This window comes from Hirsutella rhossiliensis (assembly GCF_020360975.1).
Source record: "Hirsutella rhossiliensis strain HR02 chromosome Unknown scaffold00014, whole genome shotgun sequence".
Lineage (NCBI taxonomy): Eukaryota > Fungi > Ascomycota > Sordariomycetes > Hypocreales > Ophiocordycipitaceae > Hirsutella > Hirsutella rhossiliensis.
This window is the reverse complement of record NW_025408680.1, coordinates 1,908,858-1,920,200: the sequence shown is the minus strand read 5'-3', so window position 1 is coordinate 1,920,200 and position 11,343 is coordinate 1,908,858. Positions and strand designations below refer to the sequence as shown.

Here is an 11,343-nt window from a genome sequence, read left to right as displayed (position 1 = left end):
GGAGACAAATGCTGGCCACGGTATGACCAGGTTGGGATGCACACGCACTGAGAGTGCGAATGAAGACGGAGTCCACTTCCTACGGCCCTGACACGGTTCACGCGGCGAGGTAATTACGAGGTACTCCGTGCTTTGGCTCATTCGGCGCCTTGCCCTCTTGGGCTTTTTGTTGCTGCAAGCTGCTCGTGTTGCCTGCATCGTGTTTTTACACGTTACATTGGTGATCAAGAAATATACGGAGTACCGAGCGCAGAGATGCTCTGTGGACGGTAGGCGACGAGGGAACATTTCTTGTATACTCGGTCGTGGACAGCCGTCGATGCGATGCATTGCAAAGACCACGCCATGGTGAGAAATCCGTCTCGGCCGAATAGACGAGGGTATACTTGTACAGTACTGTAGAGCAACGGAGATGTGGAAAAGAGTGCCCCGATGTTCTCAGTCGTTGGCCCATCAACCATGAACCCGGCACAGTATCATATCCCTTTGGCTGCGTAAGGCCACCTAAGTAGCTGGACCCACAGCCCCCGCCTTTGTCAGCAGCTACTCATGACCTAACGCGAAGAGCTAGAAACTCGCAGCAGAAAAGAAGAGCTACGATATGCTCCTTGTACTGCCTCTGCTATCGATACAACCTTTTTGGTGAGATGGTCGGCCACAACCTTGTGCCTCTTGCAGATAGATTGAGTCTGATTCGTTGGTATCCTCACGAGTGACCTGAGGGCGACCTTACCGCAGCCAAAGGGCTACAGTGCGATCTGAAGCAGCTTACTGTACAGTAAAGACGTCTGCACGAATAGCATGTAAGGTAGGACGGAGTAGGTAGGTAGGTACTGACTGTACCGCCAGAATGGGTCAAAGTACTCCGTAAGCCCCGATATTAATATGTACAGTGCAGTACCCTCTTAGCGCTTCCCCGATGTGGAATACGAGCGTGCAGATATTAATAGAAGTCTACATATGTACATATTGCACCGTATCCGTACATCTGCTCTGCACGGCTCTCCATTGAGAACAAATATTCAATTGTGACGACCGACTGAACTGCAGGCTCAACCTCGTGCAAACGCTAGACAAAATGCAGTCATGACGTCGACTCGGCAGATGCCCCTGTTTGATCGACAAACGAGATGCTGCTAGCGGTGCCTTGCCCTGTTTCCGTGGAACACAAGAACAAGGCCATTGCTGTCAAGCTCAATTTTCTGCCTCAACGTCAAGACAGAGGCGCCTGTCAAACGTCGCAAGGACTGCCGACGATTGACCGCCTCGTTCATCACTGCCGGCAGTGCGGGAGCGGCGACTGGCGGCGTCAAATGACAATGGCCGGACCGAGCGATTGATGGGCTGAGCGCAGCCGGATGGATCGTGCTCCCCCCCCCTGCGGCCTCTTCTTCACTTCGCCATCACTGACGTTGGCCAGACCGTGGGCGCATTGACGGTTGCCAACTCGCTACTGGCGTGCCCAAACGCTTGACTGCCACCGTCTACACCCGCGACATCAATAGAGGTTGGCACGGGTCGACCAGACTCTTTGCTGCCTGCCCGCACGCATAGTGCTTATTGTTGTCGACATGCTCCTATCATCGAGGACCGTCACGTTGCCTGTCTGCCTACTTGCGCAACAATCCATGCTGTACGTACATACAAGCTGAACCAACCTCGCAAACTCGCAACCTTGTGAAGGCTCGCCCAGCCGCCGGCCGCTGCCGAGGCTAAGAAACAAGGTTCGCGCCTGTGGCTCTCGCAGCCGCCAGCAGTAATCGTCGCTTGAAGAGCTCGGCCTCGCCTCGCACTAAAATATCATCTCAGCCAGAAACGGTTGCTGCGGTTTGCCCTTCCTCCTTGGGAGAGAATTGGATCGCTCTGCTTGTCGTCCGGTCCAGGGGGACGCATTGGGCAAAGACGCATCATCCATTCACCCATCAGTCAGATCAAGTTGGGCGTCCAGGACGTCTTGTACGACTTGGATGATCATTTTATCCAAGAAATAACTTATTCTTTCACATAAAATCTACCCATCTGGCTTGGCCATAGGAGGCAGCCAAGACACCATAAGCCCGACCCCACGTCCAGGGTCGCCCGACTCCCATCGGCTTCCCCGCTCTCCTCTCTTCCCTTTGTCTCTCTTCCCGTGTGTGTCGATGCCACTGCTGCTGGTGCTGGCCATCGAGCTAGACCGGCTTTCTGATTGCTCCCCCTTCTGCCCATGCTTGCTCATCATCAATCATGACGGTTCATGCTCGCCTCCTTCGAGTTCTGTTGCAGCTCCGTCGTGCCGAGCTGCTGCCGCCATACATACCACACATGCGTGCGTCTGTCCCACCGCCGCCCGCCGCCGCCCGCCGCTTCTTCGTCGTCTCTCCTTTTTCCTCCCCGCCGCGCTGGGCCTAGATAGCGCGCGCGCGCCCCCTTTCCGGACACCCCTGTAGAGAGCCTCAAACGACCGCCGCCACTGACGCAACGGCGAAGTGAGTCCCAAAGGCATGGAGATTCAGTTTTCTCTACCCGTCAATGTTGCTAGAAACAACGTTCCAAGCGAGTGGGCCTCTCTCTCTCCCCATCCCACTTCCATCCATCCATGCAAAGTACACGCCGTACATACATGATGTGTACTGCGTCTTGGTGGACTCCTTGACCTCTGCTGTCGATACTGAGAATCAGGGCTGAAACCTCCTATCTGCATGCAGCTCTCGAGCCTCGACCTCCAGCCCCCCCTCGGCCTCGGTGGCTCAAGGCACCACCCATCGCTTTGCCCTCGAGTCCAGAACCAGGCACACGCGGCGGAGCTCAACGCGAGCCCGCACTGGATGTGCCACCTGTAAGCTCTTGATTTCCTCCAGCCGCCCGCCCTCGTGGAAGAATCCCGAGTCGTGGTTCTATTCTGTTGTTGATATGCCTGCCGTTCTCGTCACTGTCTGCTAACTGCTCCGATCATCTGTCGACAGGCAAGTGAGTTGCTCCATGCCTGCTCTACGATATGGACAAGCCTCGACTCCATGCCTGTTCCCGCGCCGCGTTGCCGTCACAGTGACAGTCTACCTCTTGCCTAACCCTCTCCAGGAAGCGTCATGTCAAGTGCGATGAAAAGAGGCCTGCGTGCCTCAACTGCGTAAAATGGCAAGGCTACTGCGACTCGTACGCCGATGCGCAGACCTTGACGAGCCTACACATCATCCACGCCAAAAAGGCGGCCCGGATACTCACCGAGCCCCCCGTCAGCGCCATCCCGTTTGCCAGCCCGGACCAGCGCACCTACTTTGACGAGTGGTCCTCCCTCTCCACCACCTTTCTCAGCGGCGGCCTGGGCCAGACGAGCCTGTGGACGGCCACGATGCCCCAGCTAACGCTGCAGGAGAAGACGCTGCGCTACGGCGCCATGGCCGTCGGCGCCCTGCGCAAGGCCTACGAGGTCGACGGGCCCGGCGTCACCCTGACCAGCAGCAACAGGCACTACTTCAACGCCGTCAAGTACTACTGCGAGGCGCTCCGGCGGCAGTCCGAGGAAAGGCCCGGCGAGACGCGGCCCAGCGGCGGCGGGCTGAGGACGGCGCTCCTGTCGTCGCTGCTCTTCATCTGCTTCGAGGCCCAGTGCGGCAACATGGCCGCGGCCCTCAAGCACGTCACCCACGGCTTCAGCATGCTCAACGAGCTGGCCACGTGCACCGACAAGGCACCCGGCCTCGTCTCCATTGCCCCGGCCCCGCCGGCCCTGGTGCAGGAGATCCTCGACTGCTACAAGCCGCTGGAGCTGCAGTCCAGGTCTTTTATGGGCTCGTACAAGAGATTTTTCTTCTCATCTCCGCAGCCCACCCCGCCGCTGTCCGCATACGGCGATGCGTCGCGGCCACATCCCGTGGGCTCCGGCTTGCCCGAGGTCCCGACCCAGACATCCCCCGGCCAGCCGCGGAAGCCTCGGCAAGACCCAACTCAGCCGCCCGCGGCCGTTTCCTGTTTCCAGCTTTCACAGACCGGCCTGCCAAGCCCCCAAAGCCAGGACAGCCCGGGCAGCCCGGCGACCGGCCAGTCTCCGCCCCGACCTCTGGGCATCCTCCCGTTTACCAAGCACACGCCGTATTTCCGCCCAACACTCTCGAGGATAACCTCGCTCGACGACATGCCCCTGGTCTTTCGGGACATGGACGAGACGCTGGGGTACTGGGCGCTTGTGCAAAGGGGCATGGTGCAGCACATCCCCATGCTGACGGGAATCACCTCTCGGCTGGCCTTGACGCGAGCGGACAACGAGGCCGAGCTGGAGATGAAGCTCGCGAGCGTAAAACAAAACCCCAGAATGTGTAGCTTCATTGCCGACTCACGATATTGGCTCCAGAGGTGGACCGAGGCGTACGAGCCGCTGTTCCAGGCCATGGCCAGCAACTCAGCCAAGGACCTCAGAGGCTACCTCCAAGCCATCAATCTTCGCGTCGAGTACTTAATTCTCTACGTCTACACGACGACCCCACGCTTCTCCGGCATTGGGACGGCCAAATGCCTGACGCCTCAATACCGGGAAATCAACCGCTTCGCCGAGACGCTGCTGGCGGCGCGGCCGAACTGCGGCTTCGCCATGGACTCGGGGTGGACATGGCCGCTCTTCGTGTCGGCCTTTGCGTGCCGAGACCCGGCCGTCAGGGCGGATGCGACGCGCATCCTGGGCCAGTACCCGATGCGCAACGCGTTGCGAGACAGCCGCGTCTTCCGCGCCGTTGCCCTGAAGAATGAGGAGGTGGAGACGAGCGTGGCCCTGGAGGGCGACGAGGAGGCGCAGTGGCTGCGGCTGCGGCGGCGCGAGGTCGTCTTCGAGGACTTTGGCACGAGCATCATCTACCGCTCGTCGCAAAAGAACCCGCTGACGGGCCGCTGGGAGCTCGTCGAGGAGGCGGCCGGCTTCGGCCTGCGCCCGGACGGGAAGCTGGACTGGAAGAGGGTGCCCATCTCCGACTCGGCGTCAATCCTGTTTGGCGTGTGCTGAGCAGCGTCTGGTTGTGGCAGAGTCGAAGTTGTTACCGGAGCGGCACCTTGGCTGAGATCTAATGACCCTGGAGGCGAGCTCGCTTGTTTGAGCACTTGCGGCATTGCGGCGGAGTCTCGCATGCATTTGATATACCTGGTCAGGCTCGACGGTTGGATGGCTGTGGAGAGGCACGCAGCCTCAGAGTTCCGCGCAGGACACACGGCCGGCCATGACATGCTCTCGGAGACAAGTTGTCTATGGCGATGGTTACGCTGCTTGGCTTAGGGAGTGTTACTCGGTCCGTGCGATGCCTCAATCTGGTGCTGGCGACGGCTGCCGAGGTGCCGGTTCTAAGTGTTTCTCAACGTGTCCTATTGTCCCGGCCGAGCTCACAAGAAGACTCTAATATTTGCGTAGCCTATAGATATATCTTTATTCAGCCAGGTATTCATCAAAGCGTGATTGGTTTAGTGGTAAAATTCTCCGTTGCCATCCGAGCAACGTCGGGGAGCCCTGGGTTCGATTCCCAGATCACGCATTATAGTCTTTCCTCTACTGGTCAGGTAGTTTCACCAACTTAGGTTTCTTTTTGCCGGTTGTCCCCTCGCAGACATGGCCATGATCGAGCTGAAGATTACCATCACCTAGGGGCCTTCAATAGCGCAGATGTGCGGCTTCGCGGTGAGCTGAGCAGAAGTGGCATCTGAAACGAGACAGCGCATCGTGCAGGCCTTGTCGTCCGCCGCCGCAATCGCCATTGACTCCGCGTCCGTTAACCTGCGCAAACTCCCAGTCGACCAGGACGGGCGTCAGGTCATCCTTGACCCTTGGCTGGGGGGCCTTGCAGCAAGACGGACCGAGAGCGCAATAACTGTGCTTGGGGCTCCTATAGTCGTCCACGATGCGACGGAAGAGTTGTATCGCGCGGGATGCGGCTGAAGACGTTCTCGAACGGGCTCAACGGCGGCTTTTGCACCACATCATCCGTCAAGGAATTGGTCAGCCAGACGGCTGAAAACACCTCTGCCAGGGCCATGATTCTGTTGCCGGTAGGCTGGCCCATGGACAAACGGCAAAGGCTTGACCGACGGCGGGGCCAATTTCCTCAATCTCCTACCCCGTTGCGGCGCCCGGCATCGTGGCGCACGTCTTGAGCCACTGAACAATGTTGACGAGGGAGCCGAGGTCGTTGAACACGTAGGTTGAGTACCTCTTGCTCCGAGTCACCAAGTCTCAGATGACACTTCTTGCCCTCATTGTGGCAAATACGTTGCGGATTGTCCCATGGGGCGAAAGCCTGCGCAGATCGAAGAGAGCGCCTCTTGGTCCCAAAGGACCAGCACCTCTGCTTCCACCCCCTTTCTCGTACATATCTCAGCCTCTCGACTCCATGTGTTTGCGCTGCGTTGTACGCGGAGGGAGCATGGGACCTGTTACTGGGTGGGCAAGCTCCATCACAGGCCAGCAGCCTCGATGTACGGCCACGCGTGGATGAGGATGAGCTTCGTGTAAGGGGCATCACCAGTCGCCAGGCGGCGCGGAGGATACAGTTGACGAGTCCCCCGTGAGCCGCTTGACTTGTCATGTTGTGTCCAGGTAGGTGGAGCCAAGGCAAGCTCAATGGTCTGCCGCCTGTCTCTTCTTGACCGTTCTTGATGGACTCTTGTAGATATTGTACTGTGCGGTTGGATGAGTCCCTGCTCTTTGCGTTAGCTGGCTGTAATTCTTTGAGTCTGACGCCAGAGTTGCAAAGACAGACTGGCGGCGCTCTTGGTCTGTACAATCTTGCAGGAAGAAGGCTAACCAGTTGGTTGATTCAAGTTCTGGGAAAGAAATTGTCCGCATAGCTGCTGCCTCTGACACCAATCACGGACGATTCTATCGTAGGCCACGCAACCTCCCGCCCTCTCGTGGAGGAGTATTTCCATGGCTGACCTCTGAATTACGGTGAAAGAGGTCAAGCTAAAGACGGCTGAGGGAGGCAGATGCAGAGGAACATGTGCTCTGCGCCACCGACTGTCGCTACACCGTCGTCACTCCCGAGACCTGAGAAGCGGCAGCATGGAAAGCCACTTGCAAAGAGAAGCTTATGAGGGCTTTCTTGGTCGCCCGGCAGGCCTGAAGCCGGGATTAGCTTGCCAACGAGGTTGCCTGCTTCGAGATTCGACATGCGTGACTCGTCCACGATGCAACGTTGATTACGCGGAGTTCTCGTTGACCGAGTGCAATTGCTTTGGCTTGCCCAAGGGGGTGCTCTTCACGGGTCCAGGATGAGCATTTGAGCCGAGCTGTCTTCTACCCTCGTATCTCTCGGAGAGGGACAATTCCTCAAACCCCTCCGGTCGCGGTGGGTGGACAAGGCAAAAGTGCGGTTGTTGACCAAGCAAACATCGTCTCCTGATGCCCGTTGACTGAACAACCAACTTGAAGTCAATACAGCCGCCCTATTGTTGATTCTCGTTGGGCTGCGCGAGCATCTACATCCTCAATCGACTCAATTGCCCTTCCTCTCATTGCCACCTGGCACCTCCCGTCACTCAGTCAAGGCAGGCACTCCTGCACCTGCGTTGCTCCGGCCAGTCTTCGGGTGCTGGCAGCACCAAGAGGGATTACAGGTCCTGCCTTATCGAATGGGTACCTGAGGTATCAAACCTCGACACAGAAGCCAGGTGCCAGCGGCTGCCTCAGGTAACCAACTTGTTGCCTGCCCGCCCACTCTCCCAAAGCCAGCTGGGCGCTCGTTTCTGCCCTTTTTCTCTCCTCACTCAAGCTCGCCATCTCAAGGCCCTGTCTTTCGTCATCCTCAGCAACCTCAGCAATAACTAGGGTCCAGCTTTTGACCTCAACCTTTCACGCCGTTGCTATTTGCCGGTCTGTCGACGTCTGCGCTCTCTACGCCGTCCATCTTTACCACCACCGGCGCCTTCTTCACTTGGCCTTTCATCCGGGTGCGGCATCACGGCATGCAACCTGGTATGTCTTCGTCATCCTTCCATCCCAAGTCCCAGACTCACGCTCGTCCTCTCTCCATAGAAGATGGAGCTTCCGTCTCGCTCCCAAATCATCGCGCAGCATGTGCAGAGATCCGTCTCCCGTGACACCGCGGCCGGACAGCCCCAAGAATGGCACCGTTTTCCAGAGCTGCCCCTTGCCGCCGAGCTCATGGCCGACGAGTCCCCTGATTTGCTCGAGGTCGTCGAAATGAGACCCGTTCCCAAGTACGATTATCTCGAGGCCCAGTATCGCCTCCATCGCTACGAGGCCACCGAAATGCTTCGCAAGACGATTGTGCAGTTTCGCCAGGATCCTGCAATGGTCGATGGTGACGATGCCTCCGTGTTCACCGAGGTGGGTTGCCATCTCTTCTCGGTGCCAACGATCTTGCAACAAGCCCTCGATTATTGACCTCTCTCCAAGGTATATGTCAGGGGAATCGTTTTGACTAGGGCAGGTCCCGCCTGTCGAGCCATCCTCTCCATGAAGCATCCGCGGCCAGAAAGGCCGGGCAGCCAAGCGGACTGTCTGATGCCAGGCTCGCTCGTGGCTCTTACGCCTCGCTCGGACAGCTTTCGGACAAAGTGCTTTGTCGCAACAGTGGCGAATCGGTTCGAGGGCGTCGATACTCGCCCTCCCGTCGTCGAGCTCTTTTGGGCCGATGAAGGCGACGCCGTGGTCGACCCGACCTTGGAACTTGTAATGCTGGAGCCCAAGGGACAGTACTTTGAATCAATCCGGCACACCATGACTGGCTTGCAACATGCCGTAGCCGTTGAGTAAGTTTCCTCGGCGCCTGCTTCAATACAGGCCTCTCCATCGACGCCGAAGCCGGCTGACCGTCTCCCCAAAGCTCCAAGTTCGACAAATACATCCACCAGGCTTCGACTCGCCATCAACCCGCGGCCTATTTGAGGGAGACGCCTTACAACGCTGCCGTGGTTCCGGACAGCGCGCAACAGCTGGACCCATCCCAGCTCGAGGCCCTCAAGCTGGCTACCTCGCAAGAGCTGGCAGTCATCCAGGGCCCTCCTGGAACCGGCAAAACCTTCGCGTCGATTGTGGCCATCGAGAGCTACGTCCGCACGATGAAGATGATCCACGGGAACAGGGTCGAGAGCGCTACCAATCCTGTTGTCCCCATCATCGTCGCAGCGCAGACAAACCACGCGGTCGACCAAATTCTGGAGCGTTGTGTGAGGCTCGAGATCGGGTCCGTCGCAAGACTCGGAAGGCGTTCTCAAGTCGAACTGATCAACGAGCGAAACCTTTCCAACATCGTGCGACGCTCAAAGGCGTGTAGGCCTGATGGCAGGGCAGAGGCTTCCCTGAGAGGTCTTCGCGGTCAACTCCGAGTGTTGGTGCAGCAGTGCTTGCCAAAGGGACTTCTCAAGGCAGAAGACCTTCACGAACTAGGTATCATAACCGAGAATCAGCTTAACTCTCTGACCCAGGATGACTGGGAGACGGAGGCCGGGGGAGGGGAAGAGGAAGAAGCGCAGAGCGACATGGCCAAATGGCTGGACGAGTACATTCAACAGCGCGATTACCGAAAGGCAATGCAACGGGATGCGGAGACTCAACCCAAAGCCGAGCAGGCCGAAGACTTCCTGCCAATTGACATGACTCGGCCGGATTGCATTCTGAGAGCTCTCCATCGCGACGATGGCGACGTCTGGTGGCACAAAGCAGAGAGACTCTTGGCCCGCACCTCGGATCTGTACCGGATCAAGCCCACACAACGAGGTGCGGTGTACTGCTACCTGTACAAGAGTCTGTTCGCCCAAGTCACGGCCAAGATACAAAGACTCTTTGGGCACTATCAGGAAGTCTGCAACAAACTCAAGATGACGCGGTGGGAAAACAACATCAAGGCCATGCACGCCGAGGGTGTCCAGATTTTGGGGTGCACAACGACCGGGCTCGTCAAGTACCGCGGCATGCTCGCCGCGTTGAAGCCTCGCATCCTCTTGGTAGAAGAGGCTGCCGAGACACGAGAGGCCAACATTGCGGCAGCGTTGTTGCCCTCCCTGGAGCAGCTGGTCCTCGTGGGCGACCACCAACAGCTGGTCCCCCACGCTGATATGCGGGAGCTTTGCCGAGCCCCCCATCGCCTGACTGTCTCATTGTTCCAGAGGCTTGTTAACATCAAGGTGCCTTACTGCGCCTTGCGCGTCCAACGCAGGATGATTCCGGCCATTCGCGAAGTTGTCCAGGTATTTTACCCGAACCTGGAAGACCACGACGTCGTCAAGGACCCCGAGAGTCGACCACCTGTACCGGGCATGGGGGATTGCAGCTTGTGGTGGTTCCATCACCAGTGGGTGCAGAGTCGCGGCGACGGCGGCTTTAGTTATTCGAACCACAAGGAAGCGACCATGGTTGTCGGCTTCGCGCGTTATCTGGTCCAAAGCGGCGTGGCCCCGGAGCAGATCACGGCCCTGGCCTACTACACGGGCCAAGTCGAGTTGATCAAAAGCAAGCTCAGGCAGGACGCGTATCTTGGTGCCCTGGAGTTTGAGTGGTCCGTCAGAACCATCGACGGCTTCCAAGGAGAGGAAAACGACATCATCCTCCTCTCGCTGGTGCGAGGACCGGACTCCAGTCGTAGCAAGGCCATGCCCGGGTTCGTCGCGGACGAGAACAGGGCGGTGGTGGCCACGAGCCGTGCCAAACGGGGCTTTTACATCTTCGGCAACGCACAGAATGTGCTTCGTGGCAACAGCAGGAGCCGGCAGACATGGGAAAAGGTGGTCAGGGCGTTCCAAGGACGAACCGCGTCGCATCTTCCTCTCACGTGTGCCGCCCATGGCACCGGGACGAAAATCTTTCAGCCTGAGGACTGGCGCCTCGTCACGGCAACTGGATGCCTTAAGAGATGCGACGAGAAGCCTCCGAGTGGCCCTGCATTTAACATGACCCCGCTTCCGCACCCTCCGAGCGGTGCTCTGTCTAGTGGCAGCGAGCAAGCTCAATCGGACGTGGCGTCGATGGCAGACGCGGTCAAGGCCGCCATGAGGTACCAGACGAGCGATGACTTGATGGAAGGGGGCATGCGCAAGCTCTTTGCAAAATACGACGCGGCGGCCGAGGTCCTCGACGACCTGGACGTGTCCAGCTCGGAGTCGGGTAGCGGATTGCTGATCTCGCTGGGGCCGGAGTGAGAGATTGAGTTCGGTGGAGGAGACAAGTGAAGGTGGTGGAGGGAGAGGAGAGGCCTAGGCATTGGGCACATTAGGCAGAACAGGCGCTAGCTCCAGCAATTGCATTACACGCCTCTTGATTGACGAGGTTGATGAGGTTCTTTAGCAGCTACATGGGTAGGTAGTTTGAATAGGAACTCACCTTTCGCACTGACTTGATGCTTGTGCTCAACTTAGTAAGGTGCTGCAGGT

General features: G+C 58.2%; 2 protein-coding genes and 1 non-coding gene across 3 annotated transcripts; all 3 read left to right on the top strand.

Annotated features, from left to right (window-relative positions):
• Positions 1–2,807: 2,807 nt before the first annotated feature.
• On the top strand, positions 2,808–4,972 carry HRG_10104 (fungal zn(2)-Cys(6) binuclear cluster domain-containing protein; the record flags this gene model as incomplete). The annotated part of the gene is made up of 3 exons (XM_044868575.1): positions 2,808–2,818; positions 3,061–3,853; positions 3,902–4,972. 3 exons carry the CDS (start codon positions 2,808–2,810, stop codon positions 4,970–4,972), a joined length of 1,875 nt encoding a protein of 624 aa, XP_044716572.1.
• A 438-nt stretch (positions 4,973–5,410) lies between these two features.
• Positions 5,411–5,492, top strand: HRG_12132. Its single transcript has one exon. It is a non-coding gene; the product is annotated as a tRNA-Gly (tRNA).
• A 2,498-nt stretch (positions 5,493–7,990) lies between these two features.
• HRG_10103 (AAA domain-containing protein) lies at positions 7,991–11,112 on the top strand (the record flags this gene model as incomplete). The annotated part of the gene is made up of 3 exons (XM_044868574.1): positions 7,991–8,302; positions 8,372–8,727; positions 8,802–11,112. 3 exons carry the CDS (start codon positions 7,991–7,993, stop codon positions 11,110–11,112), a joined length of 2,979 nt encoding a protein of 992 aa, XP_044716571.1.
• Between the last annotated feature and the right edge of the window lie 231 nt (positions 11,113–11,343).